Source organism: Talpa occidentalis, unplaced genomic scaffold (genome assembly GCF_014898055.3).
Source record: "Talpa occidentalis isolate TD23 unplaced genomic scaffold, MPIMG_talOcc4v2.1 talOcc4.10, whole genome shotgun sequence".
NCBI classification, from domain to species: domain Eukaryota; kingdom Metazoa; phylum Chordata; class Mammalia; order Eulipotyphla; family Talpidae; genus Talpa; species Talpa occidentalis.
The window spans coordinates 103,954,725-103,977,372 of NW_023600993.1; the positions used below are offsets into that span (position 1 = coordinate 103,954,725).

Below are 22,648 nucleotides of genomic sequence, written 5' to 3' on the forward strand. Positions count from 1 at the left end.
AGTCACAATTGCGTGAGAAAAACTATGTTGCACTTTATACAAAACAGGTAAAAAGAAAAACACTTAGATTTTCCATCTTAAATTCCCTTTAATGAGTGTGTCTCAGTTTGAATAGTCTGGTGCAGCTCTGGTCTGTGGTGCTGAGAACAGCTGCTTTGAAAGCTAAACCACATGGACATGGGTACTAAGAAATAGTTTCAACAGAACGTCTTTATAATCAAGTTTTCTGGAACAGTTTTGTTTGAACACCTTCACCATGGAAGTCATGGAGCCCAAGAAATGAATCGTGTTAAAAATAAGCCAGGGACGCCCTCTGCTGGCAGAGGCTCCACTCTCATCTCAGTTCCTCCATCCGGTGGACGTTTCTTGAAAATATTTCAGGTCATTTTTTAAAGAAATGGGGTGGGCGAGTCTGAGATAAGACAAGGGGTGGTGGGGACCGTTGTGTGAAACGAGCGCCCCTGGAGGGGAAGTCACTTGTGTCATAGCTTTGGAACCCAAGTATGTGATTGGAACCCAAGGAAGTATGTGCATCTTCGCAGCCAAGCTGATCACAAAGCCTAGTTCAAATTTTTTAATTAAAGATAATTGTTGGCCCAACAATACCAATTAGGATTTTGATAGAAACCTTGGTTCCTGGGCCCCCTGGACCTACTGAATCTGCATTTTTAAACAAGATCCCAGGGAGTGTAAGGTTCCCTGTGGCTGGGACCAGACCACGCTCACGAGCAAAGCCGCAGCTGCGGGGCGTGCGCGGCGCCTCGAGGGCGCCCTTCCTCCTCTCCCTTCAGACGTTCTTGAAAGGGGAAAAAGCACCAGCTGAAATGCCGATATGTTCACTGTTGGTACGTGGTGACATTCCTACGGAGCCCGACCCTTAGCAAAAGCCTTCCAAGCGGGTTACTTCGTTTGAACCTAATCCGGGGCGCCCTGGAAGTCTGGCCCCGTTACCCCCAGCGCGGAGCGGGAACGCCCGGGGGGCCAGGCGGGAGCCCCGTGACCCGCTTCCCCGCACTCCGGGCAACGTTCTGTCAGCTTCTCGAAGAATGGACTCGGGCCTGAATAACGGGCGGGTCAGAATATTGCTGGACACGCAGCTCACAAGCGAAAACAGCCACGCACCCCCCGCCGGCGGCGAGCGGATTTGCAAGGCGGTCGGTGCAGCTTAACGCCGATCAACTTTCAGCCAATCCGCAATCTACTGGCAGGAGGACTTCCTATCGGCGTCAACAGCGCTTCTGCGCATGTGCTCTCACCTCGCGAGAGGCGGAGTCTTTTACTTCCCCGTCTTCCGGACGGCACCGGAAGTGATACAGGAGCGCATGCGCAGTGCTTCCGCAACAAGTAGGACCGTTTCATCCGTCGGCGAGGAGACCGCGGTCTTCGGCTGCTCCTCGCGCCCCTTCGCCTTCGCCTCCTCTCGCCGGCGTCGGGCCACGCGCCCCGAGCCCGCCGCGTTCCCGCCGCCGGCTTCCCGTCGCGGCGCGACTCTCAGGTAGGCCCCGCGCCGCCGAGCGCGCCCCGCCGCGAGATGCCCCCGGCCGGCGAGCCTGGGAGTGGCCGGGGCTGCCGCGGGCGGTCCCGCCGGGTGTCTCCCCGCCGCTCGGGGCCGCGGGCGGGCGGGCGGGCGCGGGGGGTGGTCGGCTGCCGCCTCGCCCGGCGCCCCTCGGAGCCGGCCGGCCCCCGCTCTGCGGAAGGCGCCCCGCGCGTCTCGGGGCGCCCCCGAGGGGCCCACGACGCCCCGCGCCCGCCCTGTGCGCCCTCCCGCCGCGCTGTGCCGGGAGCCGCGCGCCCCGGGCCCTCCCGGGCCCTCCCGGGCTCTCCCGGGGCGGAGGCGGCCGGGGCGGCGCAGCGAGGCGGGCGTGCGCGGCGGGCGGGCGAGCCGCGGGGGAGGCGGGTTTTGCTTTAAAAACATTCTGCCTGGCAGCGCCGCGGTGCCAACCACCTCCGCTGCCCGGCAGCGCTCTCGGGAGGAAACTTTTGAAGGGGACCTGAAGGCTCAAAGGGGGCCCCCGAGGGGTTAGCAGAGGGGGTGCCGCGAGGAGGGGGTGCCGCACTGCTCAGGAGCCGAGAGGGGTCCCGGGGCCGGGGTGGGTGGGGCGGGGGAGGGAGGAGGTGGCGCAGGTGGGAGAGAGACGCGCAGGCCTCGGGGGCCTGGAGGCTCCCGGTCTCTCTCTCAGCGGGTCTCTGCTCCCTGGACCCCGCGGCTGCGGAGGGCGAGAAAGGGAAGGCGCGTCTGTCAGGAACCTGCTGGAAGCACAGGGTGTCCGCCTCGTTCAGTCCCTCTCCTCGGTGGATATTGTGTGTCAGATCGGGGCTCGGACTCGCCCAGAGCCACGTGAGAGGTCGTGCCTGGCGTTGTCCTTTCCCTTCGCTCAGATACCGGGCTTTTCAGACACGCTCTGGGCTGGAGGCAGAGGTGGCCGCTCTCGGAGCTGTTAATGTGCGCGCGGCTATTGCTCTGACCTTGTGTGTCTGTGCTGGCTTTTAGTGATGCTCCGAAAACTCAAATGTTTTCCCAAAGTTCCTTGCAGTTTCCCCATCTGGGTTGTCCTTAGAGATGCTACCCGCTTTCCCTGTCCCTCCACTGCCGCTGCCAGGCTCCTTCGGGAGCAGTGACTGACCAGTGAATCCGGGCGTGCAAATCTGCTAAGCAAGGACAGAATCGAAAATGTGGCGTCGAGCGATCAGTCATCGGGAAGTCACAACACGCAGACTTCCTCCTGGGAAGGGCTGGCTGTTCCCTGTACGCACGTCAGTCTTCCTGCAGGCGGTCACTGTGCTCGGCGCAGCTCTGGAGAGGGTGTCGCTGTGCTGTGTGTTGCGGGGCAGTGAAGTCCGGTGAGATTAGGGCCCCGGCTCTGGTGAGTGGCACATGCAGCTCTGGCGGGGCTGCTGGACTGTGCTGTCTGGGAAGAAGCTCAGAGTGAAGGGGTTTTGATGGCAAATGATCAGAACATAGATGCCAGACCTTTTGGTGCCCAAGCAGACCCTCATGGATTACTTTTTAAACTCCTCTTACCTAGAAGTTACAGAGTCGCTGGCAGGATCAGCTGCTTTTCCAGGAAACTTCATGGAGAGCCACTACCCTAAATCAGAGCGCAGAAGTGGGTAAAAGGAGAGTGAACGCTCACTGAGTGGGTCTCTGGGAGGATGGGCCCTCTGCTGGCATGTTCCTGTGCTCAGCTCCGTGGGTCTAGCAAAAGAATAAGCTGGTTTATTGTCTAATTAGTGATGAAAAAAGACTGCAGTCTCCTGCATTGATGCTGGTTCTTTCTCGCGCTCCTGTCTTTACCATTTCTTTCACATTTTAGTTTACTTTAAAGTAACAGCAAAGCACCACTCTGCTTATCTCACGTTCAGATCTCTCCGGAAGAAAGAAGCCTGGATCAAGTCATTTAAACTGTTTCCCTCCTGTGACTTCATTACCTTCATGCTGACTCTGGGTGATGTTTTTTCCTTACCGTTGTCCACTCTTTAGGGCCAAAATGAGTCTGTTTGGAACAACCTCGGGTTTTGGAACTGGCGGGACCAGCATGTTTGGCAGCACGACGACGGATAACCACAACCCGATGAAGGTAGGCCCGTTGCGGCGCCGATCTCCACTATGAGATTGGCCAGCCAGCTTCCTGGGGCCTCGGAGCCCAGAGCGGCCCCCTGGACCGGTGTCCTGTTCCACCTGAATCCCCACTCACTGCAGTTACCCAGCGTTCTTGTTAAAGTTGTAGGTTCCCAAGACCCAGCCTTCAGCTGTTGAATCAGAATTTCGGGAAGCGTGAGCTGCAGAGCCTGCCCTTGGGAGAGCAGGTTCTGAACATTCCAGTGCTGGTGCTGCTTCTCGCCCCAACTGCGCTGGCATTTCACTGCCTTGTTATTACTTGCTCCCCTTGTTGGTCAGATGAGAAAGGTTTAGTGCAGCTAGCTCTTGAGCACAAGGAGACTCTACCATGGCGTGTATATTGAGGGAGAAATTTTTATTTATTTGTGACAAGGCACATACTTAACATCAACTTTCCCCTCCCTCAGGACATTGAAGTGACGTCCTCTCCTGACGATAGCATCGGTTGTCTGTCCTTCAGCCCGCCGACCTTGCCCGGCAACTTTCTCATTGCAGGATCCTGGGCGAACGATGTGAGTGAGCCTTGAGGCCTGTTCCCTGGGCATCTCTCCTCCCCTTGAGTGGGCGAGGGCAGCTTTCCTTGTGACTCCATCCTCCTCCAGCGGACAAAGCAAGCGGCATGGAGGCTTATGCAGGGCCTTTTTTTAAAGGAAACCAGTTTAGGGGGTGTGGCCCCTTCGAGATGGCAGGCATTACTTGATGTTACACTGTTTTCTGTCAGGGCGGCATGATCATGTGCATCACTCAAGAGTCTGCTCTGGGCCAGCGCTCTGCCCTGTGTTCTCACATCAAGAGTAGTGTTCACTGAGCGTGAGGGCTGTCCACGATGGCGGGCATAACTCCCGGTCCGGGCATCCCGGAAACGTTCTTCAGGCCTGTGTTCAATTTTTCCTACTTTAGATATGTGTTGCACAAATTCTGTACGGACATGATACTTACAATGGTGGCTGAAAAGTAAGCAAAACAAAGTACGCAAAAAGGAAGATTAAAAACTCTGAAAGGGCCCCCCTGGTGGCCTAGGATCAAGTCTTAGCCCTGTCACCACTGCAATCTGAGTTCAGTCCCCGGCCAGGGAGCAACCCACATGGTGCAGCAGACCTCTCCTGTCTCATCTGCTGCTCCCCTCAGAGTGTATTTCAGTCAGTCTGCCTGTTCTGCTCCCCACTCTGTCTCTGGGGAATCCTCTCACCCCTCGCATCTCTGGCCTGTACCCCAATTCTTCTGCTCACAAAAAAAAACCCCTCTAGAAGAAAGACTAAATAGCAGTTCTGACTAGCAAAGGATATGAAAAGGCATCTCACAAAATGAGTGCAAGTGCCTGTTAGATGGAACCGTTCAGCCACACTCGTAATCACATGAAAGCCAATTTACGTGATAGTTTCTTTTCTATCAAATTGAACAAAAAAGGTTTCAAAAAGGAGTGCTTAGTGCCAGCCAAGGTAAACTGAGACCTTACCTGCACTACTGGTTGGTGTGTAAATTGGCACAGCCCTTCTTGGTGGTTGGCAATAATATCAGAAATCCTTAGGTGTCTACCCCTGAGTTGATCTCAGGGAAGCCATCCTAGGCCTTCAGCTCTGCAGTAACGCGCTGGCTCACCGTCATCTCACCTGATAGAGCAGGAGAGGAGGCTTATTAGAGAAAGAAGTACCTGGCCCAGGTCCTGCATCTGAGGTGGCAAATGCTGCAGGTCTCCATAGCCTGACCTGGGATCTGGGCTAAAAATCACCTAATTTTAAAAGTCTTCATGTTTGTCAGTTAAAGAAACCACAGTCTCCCATGGTGATGGGAAGTGATGGCAGGTCTGTCTGAAATGCCACTTCAGAAGTTTTGAGGAAAGGTTTCAAACTGCACAAAAAGCAGGGGAGTCGGAGGTGGTCGTGGTCGAGCAAGTGAGCTTTCCAAATAGCGCTTCTGAGAAGATTTCAATTGATTTGCTGCTAAGAATGGCAGAAGTGTGTTTACTGGCAGCTGGTAATGTAACTGGGGAAAGCTGCGATTACAAAGGTGAAGCTACTGTACAATCTAGTTTCAAGAAAACAGGTGCACATGGAAAGACAGAACACTGACCTGTCACTGTGGTGGGACTAAGGTAATTTTTATTTTCTTGTTCTATTTGCATTACTTCTATAATCAGGAAAGATAAAATTATTCGGCGGACAAATTTAAGTTCCTCTGAATGGTGAAAGGTGACCTTCTACTTTAGAAGACAGGTAGACTTACAGATGTGCTAAAAAATTATCTCTAGGTTTAGTATAAACAATGGAATTGGTTTATTTTAGAAATAGGAAAAGAGCTGCTTGCATATCTTTTCCCTTGCCTCACTCTTGGGGTTAGACCATCGGGTGGAGACGCCCTTTGGTCACCCCGCTCCGTCCCTGTAACAGACGCGCATCCACCTGCCTTCCTCTTGCAGGTTCGCTGCTGGGAGGTCCAGGACAGCGGGCAGACCATCCCCAAGGCCCAGCAGATGCACACGGGGCCGGTGCTGGGCGTCTGCTGGAGCGACGTGAGTCCACCCTGTTTTTAGTGTTGGAAAACTTTGGATGTGGTTTGGGTCTTTTTAATTCTCTTTTCTTCCCAGATTCCCAATCTAAGCAAACATGTTCCAAGTTTGTGTGTCTCTGAGCTTCTCCATTTGTTTTGGTGATTGAGGAGAGTTTAATGAGGGGATCTTTTGCAAAGAACCCCCACAGGGAAGGTGAAGAACCAGGGGCAGGGTCATAAGAGCTGCAGCTCCAGCCGCTCACCCCCACCGCAGAGGAGGGGCTAGGGAGGGACAACCCAGCGCCTCTTCTGGTGGTTGGACCCAGCAGAAGCCAGAAGACAATAGACCTGACAGGCAGGGCCAGTGCTGTTCGTGAGGGGAGCAAGCCTCAGCCTCTCCCTGACCTTGTCTGTATGTTTTCCGGCAAACTTGGAAACTGTGATTTGGAAGAGTAAAATTTTACTAGCATGTAATTGTCTGTTTTGAGAAATGCATCGAAATGATGTCGAGATCCAGGTCCTCTTCTGCCCTGTGTGCCCCCCCCACCCCCTTGTTTTTTGCCCCCGGGTCATGTCGTGTCAGTGGGGTTCTGCCGCTGTCTGTCGCCTGGAGTCTGACCTCTTCCACTCTGCATAGTTGGTCCCTCCAACTCAGTGCTGGGGCGCCTTGTTGTCTGGAGTGTCGCCCTTTTTTGCCATTCTCCCTCAGAGCAGGTGGGGTTGTTCTGTTTTTGATCATGATGAGTGACGCGGCTCCAGACCTTCCTGTGCATGGTTCTCTGAACACGTTTCGTTTTTCTGCGGTGTCTTAATTCGGGTCATGTGGTAATAAGCATGTTTAACTTGGGGAAGCTGCCAGTCTGCTCTGTTTTACACCATTTTTAAATTGCACTATGGATTTATGTGACCTTTTTTAACTTAAAATGAAGGGATGCTGCTTATAAATATTTTGAAATGGTTTATGAGTGAGTTATTTCCATAATAATCATTGACTTTGATAGGATTCTTTTGTAAGGCCTCTTTGTCATTTGCAAAATGTATTCCTGACCCGTCCTGTGGGTGATTAGGAGACTAATGGTGTATTTATGAAAGCAGATTGAAAAGTGATAGATAACATTTATTATAGGTAGAACTTGGTTTGAATTTACATGTGCAAAAGTAACGATTTGGTAAACAGATTAAAATATTTCTGACTTATTTTGCTTGTCTTTCTTTTCTGCTGAGGTAATGGATCATAACTGTAGTTTCATATAAAGTGTGGTAGGAAATCGAGTTAACTATATGGGAGTTGTCTCCTCCGGACATTACGGAGTGGCCGGTCTCCCGGGTGCCGCCATCTAGTGGGGGACGGGAATACAGGCCTGCAGATGTTGCTACAGCTGAGTGCTCAGGGAGGCAGGAGGTGCTGGCACTGGGTGGGAGGGAGCAGAGAAGGGGACGGGGAGTTTAGAAGGCTGTGAAGAGAAGAATTGCCGAGTCTCACAAGGAACAGGAACCAGGTGTGGCTTTTCGAGCATTGTCTCATCCAGTCCAGGCCCAGGTTCAAGTTTTACCTCTGTCTCCTCTGGCTTTTTGATTTTGCCAAATTACTTAATTAATTGGAATCTGTTCCCTCACTTAGGAAGTGAAAGTAGTAATAAGTATATTATTTAGTTTGGCAGATAATTATCAGACACATAGTGTGTGCTAAGCACTGGGGAATGTGTGACAGTCCCACTAGGCAAGACAGGGAGATCCTGTGCTCCTGGAACTCGTGACTACTTAGGACAAATAGACATGAGAGTTTCCGACAGTGGCACATTGTGACAGCTGGTAAATCTGCACAAAGGGACCAGCGTGCTGCCCGTCACCAAGTGGTGGGTGACACGACTTGCCCAAGGGATACAGCAAGTGAGCAGCAGAGCCCAGGCCCAGGCCTTGCTGGCTCCAGAGCCCTTGCACTTGACAGCCTCTCTCCTAGGGGCGAATAGGCAGCATCTGAGAACTTATGATCCGTTACCTGAGCACGGTGGGAAGGGCTTTCCAGGAGAGGAAGGCACAGGAGCACAAAAGAGCCAGCATGATCTTTGAGGTATAAAAACCAAATTTGGGGCCTCCCCTGGTGGCGCAGCGGTTGAGCGCTGGGCTGTGAGGCTGCCCACAGCCTCTGCAGCACCGGTTCGTTCCCCGGCCGCCGGCGAGGGTCCCACACACACACACACACACAAAAACGAATTTGGTGAAGGTTTTTGTCGCAATATTCTTGTGACTTTTGTGAAGACTTGAAACTGATCAGAGTACAAAAAAGATGTTTGTGGCCCTTGAAGTTAGAGGTGCATGTGGGATATGCAAAGACTTCCAGGGCTGCCTCTGAGGGGAGCATTAGAGTCAGTGATAGGGGAGACTTGGGGTTCCCTGTAGGACTTAAATGCCCTTTGTATTACTTCACCCAGTTTACATATTATAGTATCTTTTGGAAAAACGCTGGCCCCCAGATATTGGTAAAGTAAAAACTGGAAAGAAAAACCTGCTTCAATATGTCCAATCTGATTTCTCATTGTCCATATAGGTAGAATTATATATTTTCTTAGAATGCCAGATTGTCTCCATTTTGTTGTAGGATGGGAGCAAAGTGTTCACAGCATCCTGTGATAAGACTGCCAAGATGTGGGACCTCAACAGTAACCAGGCAATCCAGATTGCGCAGGTAATGACAGCCTGCGGACAGCGGGCCAAGGCGAGCGCCCTGAGTCGTGAGGGTTCTTTAGTTATAAGAATTCTTTATCACAGACAGAAATGCAGTTTGGCTCTGCCAGCTCGGGTAGACTTCAGTCTCTGTCAGGAACTTCAGCACGAGAACCTTGCCCGTCCAGGGTCACAGGCCTGTGGATGAGGGTGGCAGCGGCAGAGTCACTGACAGCTTCTGTAAAATAGACAAACATTACACGGGGCCCTCAGCGTTCACGTTCGCCTTTCCAGAGCCAGGTGTGACATACCTTCTACCAGTTGTGTGGAGTCACTTACTCATTCAGCAGTACTTTTCAGATGCCTGCTAGGTTTCAGGCACTGTTGTTAGGGTGGAGATTCAGCAGTGAGTCGGGGACCTTCCCCCCACACGCGGAGCTTTTATAGTGTGCTCAGGACAGCAGGCTGGCAGGGTGTGAGGGCAGCAGTAGGAGAGAAGCGTCGAGTCCGGGGGCTGCTCGGGTCAGAGCAGCTTCTAGCGACCACCACACCACGTGCGGGACCTACCTCCCGGACTCTTGGTTCACACCATATGAGTGAAAAGTGAAGCCTCGGGAGCTCCCTACCAGTGACGTCTGTGCTACCCCTCCGGAGGGCGTGCGGTCAGCCTGTTAGATGAGACTGGGTGCTCTACGTTACAGGGGCTGCTGCTCTGGTCTGGGACTGTTTTGTTTGTGTCCTGTGACCTGTTGTTGAAATGAGTTTCTTCTGAGTTGCAAGAACTGAAGTGTAACATTTTGTTAAGTTTACCTTGATCTGTTTTGATTTTGTCTTGTTGAAAGCATGAAGCTCCTGTTAAAACCATACATTGGATCAAAGCCCCCAACTACAGCTGTGTGATGACCGGGAGCTGGGATAAGACTCTGAAGGTAGGCCCGCGTGGCCGGACTGCTCGCCCTCCCAGAGTTGATGCTACTGCTGCACGGTTTGGGCTGAAGCTCCAAATGGCCTCTACTTACTGGCTTTTCCCCCTCTTTTAGTTTTGGGATACACGATCCTCAAATCCTATGATGGTTTTGCAGCTCCCCGAGAGGTGTTACTGTGCTGACGTGGTAAGGAATCTCTGTATTTTCTTTTCTTAAAAGAGGAAAGCGTTTCTTACCATACACACCATCTTGCAGTTAGAGGATAGTCTATAAACCTCTCAAACTTTAATTACAGATATAGGGAATTATTTCCCATTGCCTCAGACACCTTATAGTGGGAGATTTTTGTGCTGCATTTAGTCCAGAATTACTAAGTACAAGATGTCAGGTTTTATAATCTCCTTTCCACTTTGAAAATGTGCAGGCAGCCGAGCCCATCATCATTTGACGCTTTATCATGATGTGACCAGGAAACTCACAGTAACTGCTGCTCAATGGGGGTGGGGGGACTGTGTCTGAATGGGAGAGAAACTGAAGGACTTTCTCTGTCACGTGGTCTCAAGCTACAGTTGCACTGCTGCCCCAGTAATTCCACTTTTCAGAATTGGTTATGAGGAAAATAAAGGTGCAGATGGTCTTTGCCCTGACAGTCTAATGTGGGGAAACATGGGACATGAACTAGTGCCTGACAGACAGGCAGGGCTCAGTGGCCGCATGCAGGCCCATGTGGATGGGGTGTTAGCTGCCAGCCTGTTGAGGGACGGGGGCAGGATGTGCTGTGCACGGGGCTCACTGCCCTCACTCTGAGTAAAGGATCAGGATCCTGTCGAAGCGCACGGGTGCACATGCGCTGCTCAGACACGGGATGCAAGTAAAATGTGCTTGACACTCACAGCGGTTGTCATTGGGTTTTCATTTCTCCTGTGTCCCTCGGCATGTTTTGTGAATATTCACATTTTTTTAATTAATTATTCATACAAGCACTGGGTATAGTCAGAAGCGCGGGAGGGTGAGAGAATTCACTAGAACCAGAGCTGGGAACAGAACAGGCAGACTTACGAAATACACTGCTGAGGGGAGCAGCGGGCGGCAGGAGAGGTCTGTCACGCCATGTGGGACCCTCCCTGGCAGCCGGGGATTGAACCGGTGCTGCAGAGGCTGCGGGCAGCTTTGCAGCCCAGCGCTCAACCGCTGCGCCACCAGGGGAGGCCCTATTCACATCTTTTTTATTTAAAAAAAAAAAAAGTTGTAATATGTGAATGTTCTGTTTTCAAATATGATTTTTTAAGTTTTTTGTATTTCATGAAGCATGTTACTGGACTTTTAAACTTGACAAAAATCAGATTTATTTTTGTTGTTAAGAAATTGATCTAACATGGGGCCTCCCCTGGTGGCTCAACGGTTGAGCGCTGGGCTGTGAGGCTGCCCGCAGCCTCTGCAGTGCCGGTTCGTTCCCCGGCTGCTGGCGAGGGTCCCACAAAAAAAAAAAAAAAAAAAAATTGATCTAATATGTTGGTATTCATTTTTAAAAAGTACACTTCATTTTAAGAAGGTCTCTGCTTGCTCATTCCCTAGATCTATCCTATGGCTGTGGTGGCAACTGCAGAGAGGGGACTGATCGTCTACCAGCTAGAGAATCAGCCCTCTGAGTTCAGGAGGATAGAATCCCCACTGAAGCATCAGGTGAGTCGCAGGTCAGCTCAGCCAGCGTGTGCTTGGCCCTGTCTAAGCAGACAGTTCCACACATGAAAGCTGGTAATACTCTCAAGCACCTTGTCTGCCACGGCGGTGAGTGTCTGGGAAGCTCCTGGGTGTCCAGTGAGTAAGCACGCGCTGCTCTGGACTGGGTGCTCTACGTTACAGGGGCTGCTGCTCTGGTCTGGGGCTGTTTTGTTTGTTTCGTGTGACCTCTTGTTGAAATGAGTTTCTTCTCTTTGAATTTCAAGAACTAAAGTGTAATTCATTGCTTCTGGCTTCAGCCAAGCCCGGATCACCAAGTTTCGGTCTCCACTTCTCCAAGTTTCTTAGATTCTTCAGTCTTCACCCTCTTCACAGTCCACAGTACCACTCCTTCAGGCTTTGTGTCGGCACATCAGACTAGCTGTTGCTCGGAGAACATGCACGTGGGTGGCTGGGGAATTTCCTCCTCTTTCCCCTGCTGGGTCTGGTGTGCTGCCCGTGCCTACGTTTTCCCCCCCACCCCCCCCTTTCCTTGTGGCTGGATTCAGACTTCTCTGGAGACCAGTTATGTGCTGGGATGCCGTGCCCTCCACCTGCTCGGGAGCCCTCAGCTCCTAACAGAGGCACTCCTGCATCTTCCTGGTATCCCCATGAGTGCTCTGGTACCTCCTTCCTCGAGCTCCCCCTGGCACCACAGCAGCTCAAGGCTAACATCCCAGAAAAGAAACCCTGATTTCCACACCCTCCTCCAGTACTGCTGGGTCCATTCTCCTTTAGCACTCAGCGTCTCTCGTGAGCTTTCTTGGTTCCCTCACCTCCCAGCCCACTCATTCTCACCTCGATGGCGACTGCTGTCCCCATCATGGCGCTGAAACTGGCTTTTTGGCGTGGCTGATCCTGGCTTCCTTGTCAGTGATTCCATTGGATGCTGATCAACTCCTGTCACCTCTGTCCTCATGTTCTTAAACCTTCTGTCCTGGGCTTCTGGGGTGTCAGTTTCTGAGCCGTGCTTCATCTCCTTGGCTGGTTCTTGCTGAAAGTTGAGGTTCCCAGGCCTCTGCCTTGAGCCTTGCCCTCTCTACCTGAGCAAAGTCTCATCTCTCGTGCATTGCTGTGGCTTACGTACACTTGGCGGAAGGGAGCTGGATCCCCTGCACACCTCACCTCTGTGCTCCCGACAAGGACACCGCCGCCTCACTTCCGTCGTGCGTCCCCACGTCTCAGTCAGTGTCCCGCAGCGAACCAGCGCCGCCGTCCGAAGATTTTTACTCAAATGTGACCTCTCCTCGGGGGTTCCCAAACTGTATGTACGCGCCTGGGCGTCTTCTGTGTGCACGTTTACATACAGTTACCCCTTGAACCGTGAGGGGTTGAAAATCCTAGTCTAAGGTACACTTCGTTCCCCTCTATTCTCGGGCTCCTCGTCTCGGATTCAACCAGGGACACGTGCTCGGCTGCGTCGCAAGTAACTGGGCCCACGCAGCTCAGGCCCATGTCCACAGCCATTAACTCTGCCTTACCCTGTCTTGACTAGAACATAACTCAGCAAGAGCAGATTTGCTGCCTTATCCCCAGCACTGGAGCTGGCCTGAGATTGTTGTGTTTGCGGGCGACCAGAGTGACCTTGACCTGCCTTCCTGTCACCCCTGCCTGCTCCTCCCCACGTGCTCCCAGTCTGTCACCAGCACCTCCTTCTGCGTGTTGTCTGAGTCAGAAACCTAGAAATCCTGGATTCACTCCTCTTCCCCTTTCTGTTACCTCCTTAACCTCCAGGCTCTCTTCTGCCCTGCTAGTGTGACGAGATCTGTTTGTTGCCACATTAGGCACGCTCTGGTAGCCACGCTTCTGACCTGGCCAGGCCCTGCTGACCAGCAGTGACTTCTCGTTTCTTGATGCCACCTTGCTGGTCTACTTCATCTTGCCAGCCCGGGCCAGGCACCAGCCTCGAGGTGTTGCGAGGTGCTGCTGTTGGCTTCACACCGGGCTACCATGCAGCTGTGTCGTGGTGGAGAGGCGGGGAGAACCAGTGGCCCTAAGAAGCCGTAGCCCGAAGGCCATAGGCGCTAAGGAGTGAGACAGTGACACTCGCTGGCCCAGAAGTCCCTCCTCTGTCATGTCTGCATCGAGTCTGTGGTTCCTCTAGGCCCAGAAGTGGGGTCGAAATCGTCGGCCTCCGCTCCGCCCCGGTGTGAACTGTTGGTATTTTCCATAGTGATCATATCCTTTTCCCTTCACACTGTAGCATCGCTGCGTGGCCATTTTTAAAGACAAACAGAACAAGCCGACTGGTTTTGCCCTGGGAAGTATCGAGGGGAGAGTCGCCATTCACTACATCAACCCCCCAAACCCGTAAGTGGGCTCGATGACTTGCACACTCTCACTTGAGACCCTTTTAAAAAAGGATAACTTAATTGGGTCTTTTTTTTTCCAGTGCCAAAGATAATTTTACCTTTAAATGTCATCGCTCCAACGGAACCAACACTTCCGCCCCTCAGGACATCTACGCGGTAAGTTTTGAGACTTGGCCTTGCGCACGCCTAGAAACCCAACGAGGAGGTGGCGGCTGACTCATCGCGGGGCTCGGGCAGGGCTGTCGCAGCGCTCACGCACGAGGCGGGTGTCTGTCTGCTGTTTTCGTGAACGTGCGACTAATCATTCTCTTGCTAATATGAGCTTGGACCTGGGGCGAGTGCTGCCTCCTCCTCCAGCGTGGTGGCGTGTAAGCTTGTGCCGCACTGGATCCGAGACCACTGTTTGCTGAGAAGGAGCCAGGTGTTTCCCTGAGGTCCGTGCCTTCCGTCACAGCAGCTCAGCAGCTTCTGTGTGTGCGTGATGGGAGACAGAGCCTGGCTGCTTCCTCCTGTGGCCTGTGGCCCCTCTCTGATAAAACACCAGGCCGGGACTGCTGTTTGCCAGCAGACACCGGAAGTACTTTCAGGAACCTGATTCTCTCTCACGCTCCCGCCTCTCACTGTGCCTCTCCGCCCTGCAGGTAAATGGCATCGCATTCCATCCTGTGCATGGCACCCTCGCCACTGTGGGGTCTGATGGCAGATTCAGCTTTTGGGACAAAGACGCCAGAACAAAACTGAAAACTTCGGAACAGCTGGACCAGCCGATATCGGCCTGCTGCTTCAACCACAACGGGAACATCTTCGCGTATGCCTCCAGCTACGACTGGTCCAAGGTGAGGGCGCCGCCTGTGAGGCCGGGCCCAGCCCGAGTGGCCGTGTGTCCTGGGCAGTCACCTGGCCCTGTGGCAAAGGAGAACAGCGGTAGCGGGCTGTAAGCACGGAGCAGGGACTCGGTGGTCACCCCTGTACAGGGAAACCTCACGCCTTTGCCCTGCCCCCTCTCTGGGGCCTGGCCCTGCACGGTGGTACATAGGCATTGGCCTCGTCAAGAATGGTTCACACTCGGGCACTTCATCTCCCTTGCTTGGGCCACTGCACGCTGCAGGCCTGGAGCTATGGGCAGGGTCTCAGCTCACATGTCTGGTCTAGAGGCTTCCTTTCATGTCCTCCCGTCCCTCCACAAAACTGTGTCCTTCAGTTTTGCCGACATTTCTGTTTCCTGTTTTCTTCCCCCTCAGTGCTCCTCAACCTCCTCTTCTGGCTGCTCTTCTCCAGCCTCAACCATCTCGTGAGCCAGCCTTCGCCCAACTTCAGGCTGATGAGTTCTCCGGCTGGACCTGCATTCCTGGGCCAGCCGGGCTCACAGCTCCATTTCTAGCTTGGCTGCAGACCTCTGCCCCCATCCTCCTAGCAGGCTGTGGCACCGGGGCCCTTGCTAGGGGCGGCTCCTGCCCGCCCCTCCATGCATCTTGCGGGCTTGCTGCTGCCACTGCCTTCCTGCTTGGAGCACATTGAGGTCCAGACGCTCAGGTCATAGTCTCGGAGCCACCTTGGATTCTCCTCAGGGGAGCCAGCACTCATCAAGCTTGGCTGCCACCTTCGAGGTTCCTGGCCCTTTCAGCAAGGCCTCTCAGGTGCTCGACCTGCGCCAGATCTCGGCCTGCGCGCCTGCCTGCTCTCTGAGGGTTTGCTTTTGGGACCCATGCAGCTGCTCCCCCTCATTTTGAGTAGCTTTCCCGGGGTATAACTAGTGCAGAACATCTACACGTTTAAAGTGTGTGATTTGCTTGGTTTCGGTGACTGTATATACCTATGAAACCGTCACCACAGTTGAGCTGACATTTTTCTCCCCAAAGTTTCCATGTGTATCACTGTCACCCCCCCATGCCACACACCCCCCCCCCCCCACTGAGCTGCTTTCTGCAGTGTAGATGAGTCTGCATTTTCTGGAATCTTCCGTAAATGGAGCCATACATACACTGTACTCTTCTTAGCCGCCTTCTTGCACGCAGGTTTTTAGAGCTGTTTCGCCCATGATGATGCGTCGCCATGCTTCCCTTCTCCCTGCCGAGTTGTCTCAGCAGGCACAGGTGGGGCGTGGGGTCGCTGTCCAGGCTTTGCTGGGGCCCCTCTTGGGGGCTCTTCACAGGCTCAGCCCAAGGGGCATTGCAGTGGCCTGGCGGGAGGACGTCATTTCCTTGAGTGCCACTCAAAACAGACTCAGCCGAGCAGTTGGTGCCACTTTACAGTGGGAATTACCTGACGGTCTTTAAATGACAGGAATTTTCCGTTCTTAGCTCACGGATTGATCGCTATCTCCATGACTAAATGTGATTAATGTCACGAGCTTGCTGTTTGGAAAAGCTGTGGTTCGGCTTTTAGAGAATTAATGGTCATCACTGAGCAGAACTTCTGGAACCATCTCGCTCTGTCAAGGCCTAGAGTGAAGCATGATGTGAAGTACAGGAGCAGCATGTGCCCAGAGGCGCTTCCCCCTGCCCTGTGCAGGCCTTTCCATCAACCCAGGCCCCTGCTTACCTGCCCACACTCTGCTCTCCACAAGTCTTTTGTGTCCCGTCACGGTCCCTCCCTCTGGCTGCCGTTCCTTTTCCCTATGGTCGGTGCCATTCATGGCCTTTCACATCCGGGCCTCCCCACTGTTGCCAGCCGTCCTCTACCTCCCTCGGGCACCAGCACACCTGCTGGCCCCACATTCACTGCACCCCTCTCTCCGGATCTCTGGAGCCTCGTCCTGCCCCCTGCCCTGGCCCCGTGACGCCCCAGTCTCCTTGCTGGCATCTGGTCCTCTCCTGAGGACTGCCGGCCGGCCGCTTGGTTTGGGGCAGCAGGGGCAAAGGTAAAAGGAGCTCAGCACTGAACAGACCAGTGTGGAAGGTCACCCTCTGCTGGACTTGAGAGACGGTCCACTGGCTGGTCTTGGCACCAAGTTCTTATCTTTTCTCTGAGGACTGAAGATTTTGTTCCGCGTTTGACTTTTATCTCTGTCCATCAACTTTTACTTCTGTTTTCCCCACAGAACTAGTCCTCAGACACCTGGCACAAAACTTGATATTTAAAAAGTGCCCACAAAATGCTGACTTCTTCTCTCTAATAATAAGATAATTGGGTTTTTCTTCCTTCTAGGGACATGAATTTTATAATCCTCAAAAGAAAAATTACATTTTCCTGCGTAATGCCGCTGAGGAGCTGAAGCCCAGGAATAAGAAGTAGTGGCCCAGGCTTCCGGGCGTCCCGAGTTGTTTTTGTTCCACTTGCCTCATCGACGTGCGGACTTGGGCCCCAGCTTTTGGTGGGGCAGCAGCCGTGGCCGTGGATTTCAACCCCGGGAGAAGTGTCTTGGCAGCAGCGAACCCCTGCCTGGGGACTGCCGTCTCCGCCCGTCACAGCTGCTGGGCACTCTCTGAGGGATGACATGACTCTAGAAGGTAGAGTCGTCATGGCGGCAGCTGGCTCGGCAGCGCCTCCCTCGGCAGCGCACGTGTTAGGGAGCGGGAACATTCTGTGAACCTTGTACTGTATTTTGTAATAAAATATTTTGAAGATGGCTGCCAGGCTCTCTGTGTCCGTCTCCCCTTCCCCTCCCATCAGCTCGCAAGTGGCCGGGCTGCCTGTCATCTTTGAGGGAGTTGAGTTGAGATTTCGGATGCGCTGTGGGAAGCGCAGGAGAGGGCCCGGCCCGGGCGCACCTCTGCGGTCCGGCGGGACAGTCTCGGCCCCTCCACGCGCAGGCGGGCGGAATTGTGTGCTCTGCCTCCTTTGTCCCACCTTCCACCCCTGTGCACTCGGCTCGGTGACGAGGGACAGGGCCCTCGGGTGCCGTCTGTGTGGCTTTCAGGCTGGAGGAGCCCCAGCCCTTGCATGGGCAGCAGCTGTATAACTCATTCCCCGGCGGTGGTAGTTCCGGGGTATTGCTCTTTTGATTCATGTGATTGAAAATTCCTGTTTAGCAAATAGCACATGCAATTCAGCTTAACATTTGACTTCTGTGCTGCTTCTATTCTGTGATACCAGATGCTGCTTAGGCTGGACTGTGGGACTGGTATGTGAACTGTCTTGCTGTGTGAAAAGCTGGTCTAGAAAGTATTGTAAGGTGTCTTGGCTGCCCATAAAAATCAATGAAAATAAAATATTCTACTGGAAAAGACTCCCTGCACTTTAACTTTGGTAATCGGATCATAAATGAAAGCAGACCCCTCAACTCTGGCTTTTAGCCCTAAGATTTACTTTCGAGAAATACGTTCAGGTGCACTAGGAAAATAAGAATTTTCAAATTACAGCTAATTTTTCCCTTCCTCTGAGGCATCGGTCCTGGGGTGAGGTGATGTGCACGTGTCAGGGAAACAGAGGGAAAGACTAAGAGAGGCCCAGGTTTGGTGACCTCGGCTGCTCCTTCCTTTCAGGTGGGAGTGGATTCACCAGCTTCAGTCTGGCAGCTGCTCGCAGGCTAGAGACTGGCTCGGTCTGAGAAGATCACTACGTCTCTAACCTTTCGACGGGTCTTCCTGGCCCCGTTCCCGAAGGCGCAGCTCTCGGAAGTGGCAAATTGAAAACTTGGCCCTAAGCCCCACTTGGGCCTTGGTGCCCACCCCCCATGGAGGGCCCCGCTCCCTGCCTGCCCGGAGCCCCGGAGCCCCGGCGCGAGCCTGCTGCCCACCCGCCTGTCTGGCTGCGGGAGTTGTCGACCTGAAGCAGCATTTCCTGTTTCCCTAAAAGGCAGATGGGTCTGGGGGGAGGCACACATCGCCCCCGGCCCCAGGCCCGGCCCCCACCTGCCCGCTGCCCTGGGGGTGCGGCCACGGGTCCTCTCCATGGTGAGAATGACGCAGGGAGGTGATGCTGGCGTCCTCGTGGATCCGGGGCCTTGGACCTGGGCCTGGCAGCTGCACTCCTCCAGCTCGTGTTGTGTGACCGTGTTCTGGGGGACATGATGGGAACAGCGTGGAAATGGCTTCACGTGCCGGGGTGCGCACGCCCACAGCCCACCTGCCTGTGGGATCCGCTCCGGTCAAGGGGGCCTGCTGACCACTGCCTGCCCAGCCATTGCAGGGGAGGCGTCATCGGTCATGGCCTGGACAAGAGACACTGTGGGTGGCACTCGGTGGAACAAAGTGTGCCCGGCTCACCAGGAGGAACAACCCCAGAGCCCCCCGGCAGGCCCGGACGCCCAGCTGGTGAAGGGTGCCCACCAAGGCCGCTCCCCTTCTCTGTCCCTGTTACCTCCATTCTGTCTAGGAAGAGTCCTTAGGTCCCGACAGTCACCTTGTAGAGCTGCCCCGAATACTTGTCATAACTATTCCTGCATTCGCCCCCCGGGAGGGTCACACTAGCAGTGACATCTGAGGTACCCGAGGGACGTCACAGCTAACACACGCCTGAGCTGGGCTCTCTTCGGACTCAGCTAGGCCTCGGCACGGGACTGACACTTCTCTGAGCCTCTGGGACCTCACCCGTTAAGTGGGAGCCCTTGAAAGCAGCTATCGAAAAAGGTGGGTATCGGTGTTCAGTAAAATCTGCCAAGTGTGTGGCTGCCCCACGATAAAAGCCCAAGTCTCCACTCCCGCTGCCACTGTCCCCTCAGGACAGGGGTGGCCACCGCGGGAGGCTCCTTTTGCAGGGGACTCCCCACTGCTTGGAGGCGGTTGGCCAGAGGAGTCTCCCAGAGGAGGTGTGTCTCCACACAGCCAGCAGATGGCGCCAGCGACCCCGGGGCCAGGACCCGGCAGCAAGCTCTGTGTTCAATTCCACCCACTTCAACTTCTTAAATGAAGAGTGGGGGCCTCCCTGGGGGCCTAAGGGTTGAGCCTCAGCGTTATCACCACTACAGCCTGAGCCCGATCCCTGGCCTTGGAGCCGACCCACGCAGCGCGGCAGACCCTCCTGTCTCACCCATTGCTCCCCTCAGCAGTGTACTTCAGTCAGTCTGCCTGTCCTGCTCCCCACTCTGTCTCTGGTGAATCTTCTCACCCCCGCACCTCTGGCCTGCACCCCAGTTCTTCTATGTGGAAAAAAAAAAAAAAGAAAGGTGTTGGCTCTCGCTTGGCTGTTGTTACTAAGCTTGTAACACAAAAAATGGACTGGAGCATCTATTATCCTGCTAGAAGAATATTCTTAAAAATCACGCACTTTTATCTTTAGAAAGATCGATGGCTCCTTAGGAAAAGCTGAAGGTGACAGTTTTTCTGAGGTTGACTCCTGATTTAACATCCAGGTGGGTACCGGCAGGCAGGTCGCTGAAGCCGTGCAGCCTGGAGAGGGGTCCTGGCACTCCCTCACCTCCCCGCGCCCCGGTGTCACCCGTGCCCTCGTCTGTGAAGTGGTGACTTGCAAACGTGCACAGACTCCGTCCGGACAGGCGCTGGGGCAAACAGGGACGTTTCAGACCAGTTTTCGCGCTTGGAACTCTCCAGGCCTACGTGGGACTGGTCAGAACGGAGATACAAGTGCAAAATGTGCGGATTTCAAAGCCTTCACACAAAAAGAATGTAAATTCTAATTGTTATGTTGATCACACCAAGAAATGATAATATTTGGGTATTAAAATGAATTTCACCTGCTCATACTTATGTAAATTTGGCTGCTAGGAAATGTCGGTCACACTAGCGGCTCCCAGGGACGCACGCCCCACCCCGCCCCAGCGCCCCCCGCAGCTGCTGAAGGCTGCACGTCTGTCAGGTATGCCCCACACCCACCCTCCCACATGTGCCGTTTACAGCAAACAATTGAAAACATCTTTTGCACATCTTACATCTGCAATAGCTTGGCAGTCTTGAATTTACACTTGGTGAGCGTTTAACACTCACCTTAAACACCAAGGCATCTGTCAAAAGTGAAGCCTTTGACTCATTGCAGGAGGTTGTCCTGTGCACCGTGGGATATTTAGTAGCGTCCCCGGCCTCCACAGCATGGCTGCTAGGTGGCATTCAGTCCCTTAAGTTGTGACAACCAAAAATACCTGCAGACATTATCAACTATCCCACGGGTTTAGTGATATCACGACTGGTGTCAGAGTTCCTTGGCCTTTGCCTCATGGCCACAAAATGGCTGCCACAGCTCCAGACACCCCATTTATGTTCAGGGCAGAAAGAATCATGAGGCACTTGTATCAGCTGCCACTGTCTCTTTTAGCAAAAAGCTGATGTGCTCGGGAAAACCCAACAGACTTCCATGTAGGGTCCCCTCACTTAGGCGCTCTGAGTCCCACCTGCCCTATCTTCAAAACAGGGAGACAAGGCCACGTGCAAAGAATAAAATGGGGAAGACAAGATGGAATCAGGGATTGGCTGGACATCAACTGCCCTCAGCGGCCTTGGGGGAACCGGTCTGAGCCTCAGCCTGAAACCAAGCGAGCTGTGGGGGCCAGGGGACGGCCCAGCTGCTGGGTCCCCACCTGAGCAATTACAACAGTGGGTCATGACTCAAAAGCGTGCACAAGGGGTAAAACAACAATCACAGGGTTTATTTACAGTGCGTGAGACAAAGAGAGCTAAGTGAGAGGGCGCGTTTACAGGCCAGACTGTGGCGATGTCGTCTGTGCTCCCCAGACCAGAGTCCAAGCAGTAGCTGCCCTTGGGAGACTATGTCCAGCCTGCCACGGAGAGCCTGGAGCCGGTCACACACGCGGCGGACCAAGGGCCCCCCAGTCAGAGATGGAAGCCTCAGGAAGCTCACGTGGAAGCAGCCGGCCTGGAGATCCAAGGCGAGCCCCGGGACGGACATGCAGTGAGTCGCAGCCAGTGCTAGGGTGCAGGGGCCCCGGGGCCCTGGCCTCAGCGCACTCGGGCACAAGCAGCCTGTCTCTGGGCCCGGCGCAGGTGCAGTCACGAGCTCGCTGCACGGTCACCAGCAAGGCCCAGAACCACTTTCCGCTGCCTCCAGGAACTAAGGCCACTGGCTGCAGGTGGGGTGGCTGGCACCACCTGAGAGGGGGCTGGGGCGGGGAGCCCCCAGCTGGCGCTGTGAGTGGGCTGACTCCCACCACCTGCTGCACTTGGTTCAGGGGCCGCCGGGTTCTGGCGGCTGCCCCCCACTCACAAGTCCCCTCCCTCTGTAGGCTGGGCTGACCGTGGTGACTGCAGGGAGCAGAGCAGCGGCCCTCGAGGAGCCCTCCCCTGCCTCTGCGCCTTGGCGTTCTGTTCCCTGGGCTGTTCCCGAGGCTCCCGATTCCCAGAGCCTTCCTGCCCCCTCGGCCCTCACCCGCCCCTCTTGCTTGCGCCCTTCTCGGCACCTGCCTGGAACAATTGACCTAAATAAAAATTAATATTCATCTGCTGTCTCTCTCCTTCTAAATTGTAAGTTGGGGTGGGGGGAATGGGGGCGCGGGGAATGTTAGTTTTTGACTTGCGGCATGTGGGGGTGCACCCTAAACCCCCACCCTGGCCTGGCCCCTGCGCCGCCTGAACGGCTGAGCCTCAGGCAGGCGTCGGCACGTGCTCCGAGGGCACCCGGCGGGCGGGGAGGCGGCTGGAGAGGAAAGCCCAGGGGCCCCAGCCGGGCCTCGCGTTTGAAGACGCGGGGATCCCCGCCCCGGCCCTCCCCAGCCCTCCCCAGCCCTCCCCAGCCCTCCCCAGCCGGCTAGGGCCCGCCGCGCGCCCTGCCCCGCCCCGCGTCCTCTCGCGCCCGGCCCCCCCCCCCGCGCCCCCGGCACCCCCCCGGCGCCGCCGAGCTCGGACCCCCGCACCCCACGTGCTGCGCGGACGCCCCCGCGGGCTCCCGGGCCGAGGGGCCGGCGCGGCGGGGCGGGGCGCCCGGGCGGCGCTGGGACTTGTAGGCCACGCGCGCTCCCGGGGAGTCTGGGGGCGCCGCCCCGGCCCCGGCGGCCCCGCCTCGTCGGTCAGGGCTGGGGCGCGCAGGGCCCGGCTGGCCCGAGCTCCGCGGCGGCGCCCCCCTGGCCCCGGGGA

General features: G+C 54.9%; 1 protein-coding gene across 1 annotated transcript; it reads left to right on the forward strand.

The window, feature by feature from the left end:
- The first annotated feature begins 1,375 nt into the window (after window positions 1-1,375).
- RAE1 (ribonucleic acid export 1) lies at window positions 1,376-17,399 on the forward strand. The gene is made up of 12 exons (XM_037500771.2): window positions 1,376-1,495; window positions 3,482-3,578; window positions 4,027-4,131; window positions 6,036-6,128; window positions 8,706-8,792; window positions 9,613-9,699; window positions 9,811-9,882; window positions 11,272-11,379; window positions 13,619-13,725; window positions 13,808-13,883; window positions 14,369-14,563; window positions 16,875-17,399. Exons 2-12 carry the CDS (start codon window positions 3,489-3,491, stop codon window positions 16,959-16,961), a joined length of 1,107 nt encoding a protein of 368 aa, XP_037356668.1. The 5' UTR covers window positions 1,376-1,495; window positions 3,482-3,488; the 3' UTR covers window positions 16,962-17,399.
- Window positions 17,400-22,648: the final 5,249 nt, after the last annotated feature.